General features: G+C 27.5%; 1 protein-coding gene across 3 annotated transcripts in view; it reads left to right on the forward strand.

Moving 5' to 3' along the window:
* The window catches only part of LOC100209870 (DNA (cytosine-5)-methyltransferase 3A), a 74,825-nt gene that overhangs the window by 18,282 nt on the left and 42,806 nt on the right, over positions 1-13,737 (forward strand). For all 3 annotated transcript variants that reach the window (XM_065798049.1, XM_065798048.1, XM_065798050.1), the window contains 2 exons: positions 1-125; positions 12,144-12,345. The exon at positions 1-125 is cut by the window's left edge and continues 13 nt beyond it. In XM_065798049.1, the coding sequence (XP_065654121.1) occupies positions 1-125; positions 12,144-12,345 (327 nt within the window). The remainder of the gene's footprint in view (positions 126-12,143; positions 12,346-13,737) is intronic.

Consider the following 13,737-nt stretch of genomic DNA (forward strand, 5'->3'; position numbering starts at 1 on the left):
GAGATGTTGTAGTTTGTTATTTCAAATACTTTGGATGGTGGTTTGCAAAAATTATCCAACATAACAAGCGTGCTGCAGAAGGCAATTGTTGGGTATACTCATTTGGTGACCATAAGATATTAATGGCAAGTTTTATTATTATTTTATTTGCTTGACTTACTAAACATGTTTTTATAATTTTTATATATTTTCAAATGAATATAGTACTTTATTGATTTACCACCTTATATAACCTTATCGAGTTACCACCACCACCAAAAGACTTCTGTTAAAATGTGGATTCAGGCTGGCATGGAATTTTTTATTCCCTCGACAATTCCAAGGCAAGCTTCACTCTTCTCCATGGTTTTCCAAACATTGTGCTGCTGCAATTGCCAATCGAAATCATTACTTCCATATCTATCAGCAGAACACTTCTCCAGAAAACAGACGTCTGTTTATTACTGCTAGAAACCATTGTAAAAAGGTTTTGTCTAACGCCAAAGCCTACTATTCGCAGGTCTTGAAATCTCCTATTTCATCACAAAAATTATGCTCTCTTGACTTCTGAAGAATCTTTAATAGTATCAATAATAAAGACAAATCTGTAATTCCACCTCTCTTATTTGGTTCAGACTTGATTCCAATAGTTGCGTTCTACCTGACATAGCCATCAAACAGGTTGATCCATTGCTCGACTTGATGCATTGCATCCATTTGTATCACTCCAGCTTCTGTATCTAAAATTTTCCTGCTTAGACTCTTCTATAGCTTGTGGTTTGGACTACATACCTGTTATAGTCTTGCAGAAGTGTTCCCTGGAGCTGTTGTCTATACTTTCAAAACTATTCAACAAGTGCTTATCAGAGTCTTGTTTTCCAGCCTGCTGGAAAACAGCATCTGTCATCCCAATTTTCAAAAATTCTGGAGAGCCATCCGATTTGTCAAACTACTGTCCCATTAGTCTTCTTCCTATCATAAGCAACGTTTTTGAATCTTTAGTTAACAAACACTTAATCTCTTATCTTGAATCTAATAACTTACTTGTTCTACAGCTGATTTGCTAACAGTTATAACCGATAGGTTTTATCGTGCATTAGATAAAGGTGGAGAGGTCAAGGCCATTGCTCTTGACTGATTGATTTCTAAAGCTTTTGATAAAGTTTGGCATGCTGGTTTTCTCCATAAGCTTTCTTCTTACAGTGTATCTGGTAACATCTTTAAGTTTGTTGAATCCTTCTTTTCTAATTGTAGTATAAAAGTTATCCTTGATGGACAGCACTCTTCTTCTTTGTCTGTAACTTCAGGGGTTCCTCAAGGTTCGATCCTTGGCCCTATATTCTTTTTAATTTACATTAATGATCTTCCAGATGTTCTCACATATAAGGTCGCATTGTTCGCTGATGATACTACCATTTATTCTTGTCATGATAAAAAGCCAACACTCTCTCTTTGCTTGGAATGGGTATTTGAGCTTGAAAAGGATCTCACTTCTGCTACAGCATGGGGCTCACAGTGGCTGGTGAATTTTAATTCAGATATAACCCAATTCTTTTCAGCCAATTGTTATCACAATAATTTAGATCTTCCTATATTTATGAATGGTAGTGTACTTGATGAGTCATCTACCCTTCATCTTTTAGGATTAACTCTTACTTCCCATTTTTCTTGGAATCCATATATCAAATCCATTGCAAAATTAGCATCTACTAAGGTTGCATCTCTTTATTAAGCTCGACACTTTCTTACTCCATATTCTATTCTCTATCTCTATAAATCTCAAATCCAGCCTTGTATGAAATACTGTTGCCATATCTGGGGCGGATCTTCTAATGATGCACTTTCCCTTTTAGACAAGGTGCAAAAATGCATTGTAAACATAGTTTGACCTGCTCTAGCAGCCAACCTCCAATCATTATCACATCGTCATAATGTTGCTTCTCTTTCTCCTTTCTACAAATACTATAATGGGCACTGATCTAAAGAGGTAGCATTTTATGTGCCATCTACTAAATTTCATTCTTGTGTTACTCTTCATTCAATTAAGTCTCATCGTTTTTCTGTGACTGTTCCTAAATGCTCCAAAAACTCTTATTTATCTAGTTTTTTTCCTCGAACATCACTTCTTTGAGATTCGCTTCCTTCATCTTGCTTCCTTCATCTTTCCTGATTCGTATAATTTGCAATCTTTTTTGTCGTCGGTCAATCGTTATCTTTCTCTACAATTTTCATCTTTTCTCTTCCAGTAACTTCCAACTCTAATTAGTTGTTGCTTGCAGCCTTGAAAGCGAACATGTTTAAAAAAAAGCAAAAAAAAGCAGCAATCAAAAAACATGAACAAAAAAAGATTATTTAAATTATTTATTAATTATAAAATATTATTAAATATAAAATTAATTATAAACTTTTTTAAAGATTTTTTTATGTTTGAGTGTATTGACTTTGCAGTTTATTGTGTTGACATTTATATGTTGATAATTAGTTTGTTTTTTAAACTACTGTATTCTTTTAACTATAAATATAGTTTATATAGTATATATAAATAAATATTTATAAATTGTATTCAATCAATGATAAATAAAGTTTTCGACTCAGCGAGAGGAAGCGCAATTTTTTTATGCTCTTTTCTGCGCACTTAGAGCTTAATAGAGCCCTGTTTGCATTTATTTATTTATAAAGAAAAAGTTTGAATGTAACTACTTTAGGAAAGAAAATCTCAGTATCTTAGATGCACAGATTTACCTAATCGATTACATAAAATTTTATTAACATAAACGTTAATAGGTCTGGTTTGAAATTTCTCCAAGTGATTTTCAAAATTTATTGTTATTGTTAGGAAAAAGGAGCAAAATAAAAAAAGTATAAAGGAGCAAAACTTTTTCACTGTAAAAAAGGCATTAATTGTTAGCAAAAAGAAACAAAATATATCTTTATATCAACAAAATTTATTTCTAAACAAAACACAAATTCTTATCTATAAAAAAGAACAAAATTTATTTTTTAAAATAAAATTAACACAAGGAATTTTTATTATTTAAAATTATATCTATAAAAAATAACAAAACAAAACATAAAAATATAACAAACATTAAACTACATCTACAATTGACAAACTACAAAATACTAATTATATATGTAGTGTAACGTTTCCCAACATTCCCTCCCCTCATATTTCATTTATGAATTTTAATATGTTCTGGATAATGCTAAAAAAGAATTGCAAGATAACCCTTAAAAATCTAAATGAAAAATAGCAAATATGATATAATAAGCAAAAGTAAAGACATAACATATTAACACAAATCAATTTACCTGTTGCTGTTGTTAATGCTGTTACTCCCATTTTAACTGCTACCAATGTTAGTGCTGTTTTTATAATACAAAAAAAACAATTACAGATGAAAATGTTTGTTTAAATATAAACAAACAATATGAAATACCAGCTGTCTGGACTGGTAAAATATCGGTCTTGGTCTATTTTACACTGACTGTTTCTATACTTATTCCTTACTTCAATATTTTTTAGTAGGCGATAGAAAAACTATACAAGTCGTCTACCTTTTAAAGTTATAAGTAAAAAAATAATTTATAACATGATAATTTATAACAGGTAGTTGTGGCACAAACCACTATTTAACAGCAGTTCGGATATTAGTACCTGAAGTGGGTATTTTAAATGATATTTAGAACACTTGAATTAATCAACACTTAAAATGTGTCGATTAATTACTATCAGTATAAAAAGTTTAAAAAACATTTTTTTCAATTCTGATTCACTCCTAACAAGGCTGCAAGCAACCACTATTAGGTTGGGAGTTACTAGAAAACAAAGAATAGAGTTAAGGAAACAGTTGACAGACTTAAAAAGTTGAAGGTTGTATGAGTCAGCAAAACATGAAGATGGGAGAGAGTTCCAAAGGGTTAAAGTACGGGGAAAAAACTAGACGAATAAAAGTTTTTAGAACATTCAAGGACAGTGAAAGAATGAGACTGTTCAAATTTCGGTTTCGGTCGATCACTAGTTTAGACGCATCAATTTTTTTCTCTTTATCTTAATTTTTTTCTATGTATTGTCAACTGATATGCATGCAAGTTATTATCAAAATAATTGTTGTGTTGTGGGCTAATAAAAACCACAAAAAAAATTTTTCTATGTATCTTTATTAACATGAGAGTATGTTTGATATACAAAAGCACATTTTTTAATTGGAATATATCTATAGACGCAATCAGGTTAATAACGGTAATTATTGCTTTTTAATCACTTTTACACAAATAAATTGATAAATTTTAGTGTAATTTGATCTTTTGCTCTGCCAGTATCATTTTTATTGCATTTTACGAAATGCCTAAAGGAAAGTATTTGACAGATGCTGAAAAAATACAAATTAATTTATATCGTCCTTCAGAAATCTCACCAGCACTTTCTATACGAGAAATAGCAAGAAAAATTGGAAGATCTGACCATGATGTACGAAACTACATTGCAAAAGGTGACAATTACGGTGTAAAAAAAGCAACAAACGGCAACAAAGTATTAACAAATCGGCAAATTAATCGAATTTGCTTCGAAGCAACCAAAAATAAATTGAATGCAACACAAATAAAGGATAAATTATTATTGCCTGTCACCAATAAATATGTTGCACATATTCTACGTACAACACCAAACGTAAAGTGGAAGAAACCACACCAAAAACCAATGTTAAAAAAACACCATAAAATTGCTAGATTACACTGTAATTTAATTTTAATTTTAAAAATTCAAACTGTAATTTACAGTTTGCTAAAAACCATATGCATTGGACTCATGAGTGGCAAAACGTAATATTTTCAGATGAAAAAAAGTTCAATTTAGATGGTCTGGACTCTTACAGTTGTTATTGGCATGATCTAAGAGGAATAAATGACCCACAAACAAAACGAAATTATGGAGGAGGAAGTTTAATGGTTTGGGGTAGATTTTCTTATTCAGGAAAATTGACTCTGTGTTGTGGTTTACCTAAAATGAAGTCGATAAAGTATACAGAAATGTTGGATGATATTCTCATAACTTAAGTGGATGAAAACATGGACGATAATGCCATATTTCAGCAAGATAATGCTGCAATTTACGCATCTAGGCATTCTATGAAATGGTTTAAAGACCACAACATCCTGGTTCTCGAATGGCCAGCTTGTAGCCCGGACTTAAATCCAATCGAGAACGTGTGGGGAATGCTATCAAGAAAAGTTTATGACGCTAAAGCAGCCGGACACCAATTTAAAACTGTTACTGAGTTAAAGTGTAAAATCCTTGAAGCATGGTCCGAGTTGGATCAAACTACACTTCAACGACTAGTGGAGTCAATGAAAGGCAGAATTTTTGAGGTGATCCAGTGTAATGGAGGACATACGCATTACTAATTTCCATCTTTTAATGTCAAAAATATGACTGCGTCTATAGATATATTCCAATTAAAAAATGTACTTTTGTATATCAAACATACTCTCATGTTAATAAAGACACATAGAAAAAAATTTTTTGTGATTTTTATTAGCCCACAACACAACAATTATTTTGATAATAACTTGCATGCATATCAGTTGACAATTCATAGAAAAAAATTAAGACAAAGAGAAAAAAATTGATTTGTCTAAACGAATATGCCTCAGTGTATTTTAAACAATTATTTCGATATTTACGTTTTAAAATTGCTGAATGACAAATCAAGCAAGAATGAGTTTGAGTAAATGGAACTAAAGATGATAGCTCCTTTGAGCAGCGACCATGATAGTATTTGTAGAAAATAGAAAGAGATAAACTTTATGACGATGGAAAAGAGGCTCAAGTTTAACCGATAAAGCGGGTCCAACTATGTTTACAATGCGTTTTTGGACCTTGTTAAGAATAGAAAGAGTATCATTTGAAGAATGTTAAATTTGGATCGGCCAAATATAACAACAGTATTCCAAAGAGGGAAGAATAAGAGATTTGTAGAGGCAGAAAATAGAATTAAGAGAGAGAAAATGGCGAGCACCATGAAGAGAAGCAACCTTAGCAGCTAATTTAGCAACCGATTGTATAAATTTTTTCCAGAAAAAGTCAGTACTAAATGATAATCCAAGAAGACGTAAAGAAGAGGACTCAGTTTTAAGGTTGCTTTTCATTAATATGGGAATGTCAACAGTATTGCGATAGTTCTTTTGCAGTAAATTTGGAGTTAGACTTAAAAATATGTGGAATAATTACCATGTCCTGTAAAATAGTAAGTGGTAGAAAATAAAAATATGTCAAATCTGTTTTGACTTAATGTTCAATACTTTAAAAATTTTTACAAAATACAAAACCATTTTGAATATAATGTCTATAATTTTCTGTAACTACTCCGTATATGGACATTAACTAAGTAAGATTTAGACAGTTGATTTTACAATCAACATGTAGATACATCAACTAAGGGTTTTGGTTACTTCAGATACTCTTTTAATTAAAAGAAAGTCTTTTCTAGATTTAAAACTAAAAAAAAAAAAAAAATGTTGCATCACAAAATCAAGACCATCTCCCCCTCGTAACAAATCGTCACAAAATCGCCTTCACCTCCTCCCCACTCCCCCCTAAAGCGTGACGTAATTTATGGACGACCCCTAAGTAAAAATATATATAGAACTTCAAAAATGTTTAATTTTGTATTTTAAAAAATTAAAAAAGATTGAAGTAAAAATTTTTTTTGGAAGAGCAAGGTTTTTAACCATGGTATTTTACTTCAGATGGCTGTGACCTAACCTCTTTGGCCACTAAGGCATATTGTTGATAACGGTTTAAAACTATTTAATAAATAAAAAACTTTTTCTTTTGCTTATCAAATGTATTATTGACTTTTATTAAGTCAAAATTAAGGATATGTTGCCGCAATGCAATTTTACAAGTAAAAGTAAAACTGTAAAGCTTGATATATGTTTTAACATTACATAATTTGAAGTTTACATAAGTTAGATATTTGCATACACTTTTGTTCACATTTTTTTTTACAAAAAGTGCTACATCTCTTTCTTGCCATTAATTTGTGTGTAATTGCTTCTGTGAGTTCTGTGCAAGCACACACAAATAAGTAACAGCAGCAGCAGGAACAGCAGCATTAAATTCCATATCAAAGTATTATAAGATAAGCTTTTAAAATAATCTACAATTTTTTTGATGTTGAGTTTTTTTTTTATGTTTTCTTTGGTTTTCTTTGTCGGTTCTTTGGTTCTAATGATTCTTTTGAATGTTCCTTCATTGTTATTATCTGAATAATAATACTGAACTAAATAATTTAGTCTAAAATAACAAAATTTAAATAGTTAAAAAATGAAATATTTAAAAGAACATCATCGCTAATACTATTAGTATTTAGTGACTATTTCCACCATGTTTTAACACATTATTGTAACACCTGTCTGTGGTTAACACACTATCTACAAAAATGATGGTTTAACAGACTGAGATTAAAATAATTACTTTACGTTTTTGTTTATTCATTAAGTTACCCATCAATTAATTAAACAGACTGATTTTATGATTAGGTCAAATTATCATATAATATAATTAACATGTTTAATTTATCAAGCAGATAAATGCATATTAATGAAGATATTGAAGAACAAAGTTTAAATTATAAAAGGACATTATGTAAGGCCATGTGCAAAAAAACTCTGTTTAAAAAGATAGGACTCGAAATACAAGTCATTATTGACTGTGGTATAAAAAAGATTATAAATAAATTAAGGAACTTCCTATATTATTGGATAAAAACCCAAACATATACTTACAGTAAGTACAACATATTGTCTTATAAATTGGCAAGATTTTGCCAACTCATAAAAATGTAATATTATTAGACAATATTACATTAATTTCTAAAGCAGTGTTAAAAATAGTCAAAATCTGAAAGACTTTGAAAGAATTGCTAAGACAACTATTGTACAAATTAGCAAAAACATAAATAAGTAACTGTAAAAACAAACTTTATAATGTAACCAAAAGGTAAAGTTATTTCACCTTGATTGTGACTTATTAAATTTTTTTTTAATTTACTAATGGTTTACATAGTAAATTTCAAATAATTAAAATTTACTAAATTAAAACAATATTTAAATAAATATGAATAAAGTAAACTATTGATTGTTGGTAAAGCACCAATAGAACTGAAGAAATAAAATAACAACAATATTAAGTAAACATGGTCATAATACATAATCTTTGCAGTTAAACATGAAAATTAAACCTGCCATCTTGAAACCTACCATCTTAAGATGAAAAATAAACCATCTTAAGATGAAAAATAAACCATCTTAAGATGAAAAATAAACCATCTTAAGATGAAAAATAAACCATCTTAAGATGAAAAATAAACCATCTTAAGATGAAAAATAAACCATCTTAAGATGAAAAATAAACCATCTTAAGATGAAAAATAAACCATCTTAAGATGAAAAATAAACCATCTTAAGATGAAAAATAAACCATCTTAAGATGAAAAATAAACCATCTTAAGATGAAAAATAAACCATCTTAAGATGAAAAATAAACCATCTTAAGATGATGAAGGCAAAACTATAGAAATAATAAAAAGAAAAAGAAAAAGAATCTAATCAAAATTAGATTTTTCATTTTGTAAACAAAATGTAACAAAACTTCCTATTAAATATATGATCCTTCTTATTAAAAACAACCCTTATTCTAGGTTGGCATTTGGCAATGCCAACCTAGAATAAGGGTTGGCATTTGGCAATGCTGGCCTAGAATTGTTTGAGGTCAGCAAAAAATCCCTGACCTTGTTTCTCTGGTTTATGGTAAAACCTTTGTATCAAATTTTTTTTGCCAACCTGATGCTGATCTCTATAAGATTAATCATTTTCACCTAATTCCTCAGAATTAGGTGAAGTCTAGAGTAAATTTATTTTATACCTAACTAAGAAAAACAATTTTTATGTTTTTAGCGATTAAAATCTCATTAATTTATATAATGTTAAAGCCAATTTGTTTTTTTACAAAGTTGGATAATAAACCTAAAGTTAATTTTTTTGATAAAAATAGCTATAAAGTTTCACCCTTTGATTATATAGGATGAAAAATAATTTGTTGCACCTTTATAATTTTTTTTTTTGCTTTTCATTTTTTTGCCCTTATGCCAACATACTTTTTTTTAATTATTGATGAAAAATGAGACAAATGAGAAATATTTACAGGGTTAAGTATACTATTAAGAAAAATCACATCAACATTACACTTTAGTTTCTTTATGTAACTAAACTTGATGCTGTAAATATTTATCTATCTATCTATATATATATATAATATATATATATATATATATATATATATATATATATATATATATATATATATATATATATATATATATATATATATATATATATATATATATTCTATACATCTTTACTAACTTTTATCATAATAAGTCTTTGTTCTAATGTGTATAAAGATAAGAAAAATATATAAATATCTAAAGAAAAAAGTTAAAATATCTTAAGATTTCAGCTTACTGATGACACCTTTATTTGAATAAATTATAATATTATATCTTTTATAATAAATAATAAAATAATAAAAAGTTTTTATGGTAAAATTGTCCAATGAAATTAAAAACTTCTTATTTACAATTCTATGCACATTTTGGTTAATAAAAATTATAATTTATTAAAATTTAACATACCTGGCAGCTTAATTTCATCATTATCTTCTTATCTAAAGAGAAAAATACAAATTGAAACTTCACAACAACTTAGCAACTAGTCAAACAAATGTATTTTTAGAACACTGCATAAATAATTGCATAACTTCATCGCATTAACATAAATACAAACTAATAAATTAAAAATAAAGATTTAAATTAAAACCCCCTGGCTTGTGATAAACTGAGACACAAATAAAAATACAAATTAAAATATTGTTATTTGATTTTAAACATTTTGAACAAACAAAAAAAAGATGAAAGAAACAAAACAAAATAAGCAGATGTAAAGTTTATAAAAGGTTTGTAAAAGTAAAATAAATTTTATAAAATCTAACCTGTATTCCTTATCACCAGTATTGTTATTATCATCACTCTAAAATAACAGTGCACTAAATAATTAGGTTCATATAAAACATAAACATCTAACATAAAGTTATATAAAACCAACAAAATATAAAAAGCCACTTATATTTAAAATAATGTCATCGCTAGCTTTTTTAATTTAAACACCCTGTTAAATTTCAATACATCATCTGCAAAATCGAAAATGTTTTATTACTTTTAACACCTTGAAAATAAACTTTAGTAATAAAACTTTAGTAGTTCTAAAAATAATCTAATAAAATTACAAAAGATACACATTATAATAGATAAATAATACTATATAGATAATAATACTATATAGATAAATAACGTATATTCGATAAATATATTATTTATGATAATGACAATTTTAATAAGAAATACAGATTTGATAATCTAACCGTTTGCACATCAACAATGCCTCATGCAATTTTAGATTTAAGCGCATCAGTTGACTCATAAAAACTTAAACAAACTATAATACTTTGATGATTTTCTAAATTGTGTCATTGTTTTGCATTCGGTTCAGAATGTTTAAATGGAAGTAAAATGACTGTAAACCTCCAAATTTGCTAATACCTTGATATTATATAACTTTATAACTTCCTTTCATCTAATGTAAAACAATTTTTGAAAAATTTTATATTTTAAATAAAAAAATTAGGATTTTCAATTATGTTTTGATTTAAAAACATACTTTTTAAGGCTCCTTTCTGCTTATAAAGCAGTTATGGTCAGCACAAAGAAAGTTGAAATCCTCAACTTGTTTTTTTTTTTATTTTTCAAAATAAAAAACAAAACAATTCTATAGTTCTATAAATATTATACGTACATATTATATACCCCTTTTTGTTATGTGAACATAACTAAGTTGTAAAAAAACTTAAAAAGTAAATCTGGAAACCTCCTAAAAAACATTTACATAATTTTAAGTTTAATTTTAAGAACTGCTGAAAGACTTTTTCTTGCAATAAACATGGGTTTAATGGCAGCCATGAGTGTTCCATGTTAAACACTCATGGCAGCCAGGTTGGGAGAGAAAGTAGGGGAAAGTTTAAGCCTTGGACACTTAAGGAAAAAATAGATTGTATACGTGTACTAACAGAAAAAAAAAGTCAAAAGACCTCTTTACAAGTATAAACATTTATCAAATTAGAAACAAAAAAATAATTAGTGTGTACCTTAATAATATACAAAACATAAAAGAAAAAATGTTAGAAAAAAGGCATGTTTCAAAATTAGAGCGTTACCTCATACACATAGTTTAATCATGATATTACCTCTTTTTTACCCGTGTGACACAAATGTAATATATAATTAGTTAGCATTGGACTGATCTCAACACATTAAAAGAAAAATTGCCTTTAAAAGCTACCTCTAATATATAAGGAATGGGATTGAATATGTCATCATTTAGAAATACAAACATTAGATTTTTACTAAAAAAATAAACACTTTAAAAACACTTTTTTCAATTCTTAGGTCTTTTTATTGGAATTAAATGAATTACTACCATGGATTTGTTTATTATATTAAATGTATTATTATTTATACAAAAAAGTTGCTCATATTTAATATGTAAATGATTAAGTTGTCGGGAACCACCCTGCAAACATGTGTCCGATACCACCTGATCATACCAAACTAGTTTTAAAACCAGTGAATTAAGGTTTTGAACAAAACTTTTTTTATGCTATTTTTTTTATTAGGTATACTAATATGTTAATCAAATATGATGATAAATTGCTCTTCTGGCGGTGGGAAACAATATCTTGTACTCCCAGCTAATCGCTTCGGCATATTATGATAGATATTTTGCATGTGTCATATTTTCACTCAAATAATGTTTATATAGTATTTTAAATAACATAGCTACTTTAGTTTAATCTGTACATCAAGTGTGCGGAGTTACCTGCAGTCCGGGGCTAATCAACTTTTCCCTAATATCTATAAAGAAATCTCTGTAGATTCGAATTAAGGATAAAAGTTGTAAATAAAATCCAACTTTTAAGTATGTTTTTTTAATTTTTTATATTTTTAGTTTTTATCTTAAATCACTTTTAGTTTTTATAACATATTTAGGTTCCTCTACACTCATTAAGACACCATTATGATTTTAGTGGCAAGTTCAATCAAGCTAAAATGAAAAAACCTTTGTATAAAAAAGCAGTTAAAGAATTTTTATCAGAGTTAGCTGAACAAAATAATTTCAAAATATTGTTTGGTCAGAAAGGGTATCTTAATGAATTACTCGAATGGGGATTAAATGGATTTACAGCACATGGTATTGTTTATTATGTTATTATATATTTGATTGATTGTTGTTGTTTTTTTAATCTCTTTTTTTAATCTAAATTTTTTATTTACTGAGTTACTGCTAAAAAAAAAAAATCCATTCATAGTAACAGCCCCAATGACATTATATGCCAATGTCTGTGGTTGTTTGAATTTTGTTTTCAATTTTTTATTTTCAATTTTATATATTTATATGCTATATTTTATGTGATATCATTTTATTATAGTTCTTTTTCCTTTACTATACTTATGATTTTGTAAGAAATTCAATTTGATAAAAACATTTCCTTTAATGGTAAATTTAATGGTGATTGTATTATTACTATACTTTTGTCATATCTTTACGACATCTTGCAGTTCTATTTTTTCTTTTCATTTTTCAATGTTTTAATATTAAAATTATTTGACATTTTGTATAATCAGTATTCATTATTTAAAGTTAAAATTGTTATATACCTTGTTATATTATTATGATCTTATTGTGTTGTTATTTTGATTGTTTAAATTTCTTTAATATTTTTGTGCCCAAAATATTATGGGTATTAAATTGCTGTGTTTTAAATCGATAGGTAAAGCAATATTTGTTGTTGGAAATTCAAAATAAAAAACTTATCAAAGTTGTAGATTTTGTCATATAAGACTCGATCATTGTTTTTCTTGTCCTTTATTTATGTATAATCACCACAAAGTAAGACACAATTCATTGTTTTTTTTTGTTTTTTACATGTCTGTATTTTGTTATTTACATGTCTGTAACCACTAAAAAATCCTCAATCAATTTTGTTTCTTTTTGTTTTATAAGTTTTATAAGTGAATTGATCTTTACTTGTACGTATTTATTAAGACTCAATTCATTGTGTTTCTTGTCTTTTACTTTTGTGTAATAACCACAAAATAAAATAGTTTATTGTGTTTCTTGTCCTTTATTTTTCTGCATCAACCACAAAATAAGACTCACTTCATTGTGTATCTTGCCCTTTACTTAATATATTTTTAATATCTATACTTAATAATACTTGAAAATATAAACTAAAATAGTTATGAAAATGTTTCTAATTGAAATGATTCTTTTGATATTTTTTTTTTTAATAGAAAGTTGTTTACAATCTTGACATATCCATTTCTTCTTTGATTTTTGAGCATTTTAAATGAAATTTGATTTGTTTGTTTGAAAAGCGCTTGCCATCTTGTTTTCCCTTGCAATTAGAGTATTCTATACTTATATTTAAAGATATTCTTTCTTTTTTTTGTGTTCAATACTTAACTACTAGCTCTGGGAGTATTACATATTTAAACTTTATTTCATACTCTTTAATAATCTTTTGCCATAACTTTTCATAAAGGAAAATGTGTTCTATGGGGTAATCTTTTTTTAGTGTAA

This window comes from Hydra vulgaris, chromosome 05 (genome assembly GCF_038396675.1).
Source record: "Hydra vulgaris chromosome 05, alternate assembly HydraT2T_AEP".
NCBI lineage: Eukaryota > Metazoa > Cnidaria > Hydrozoa > Anthoathecata > Hydridae > Hydra > Hydra vulgaris.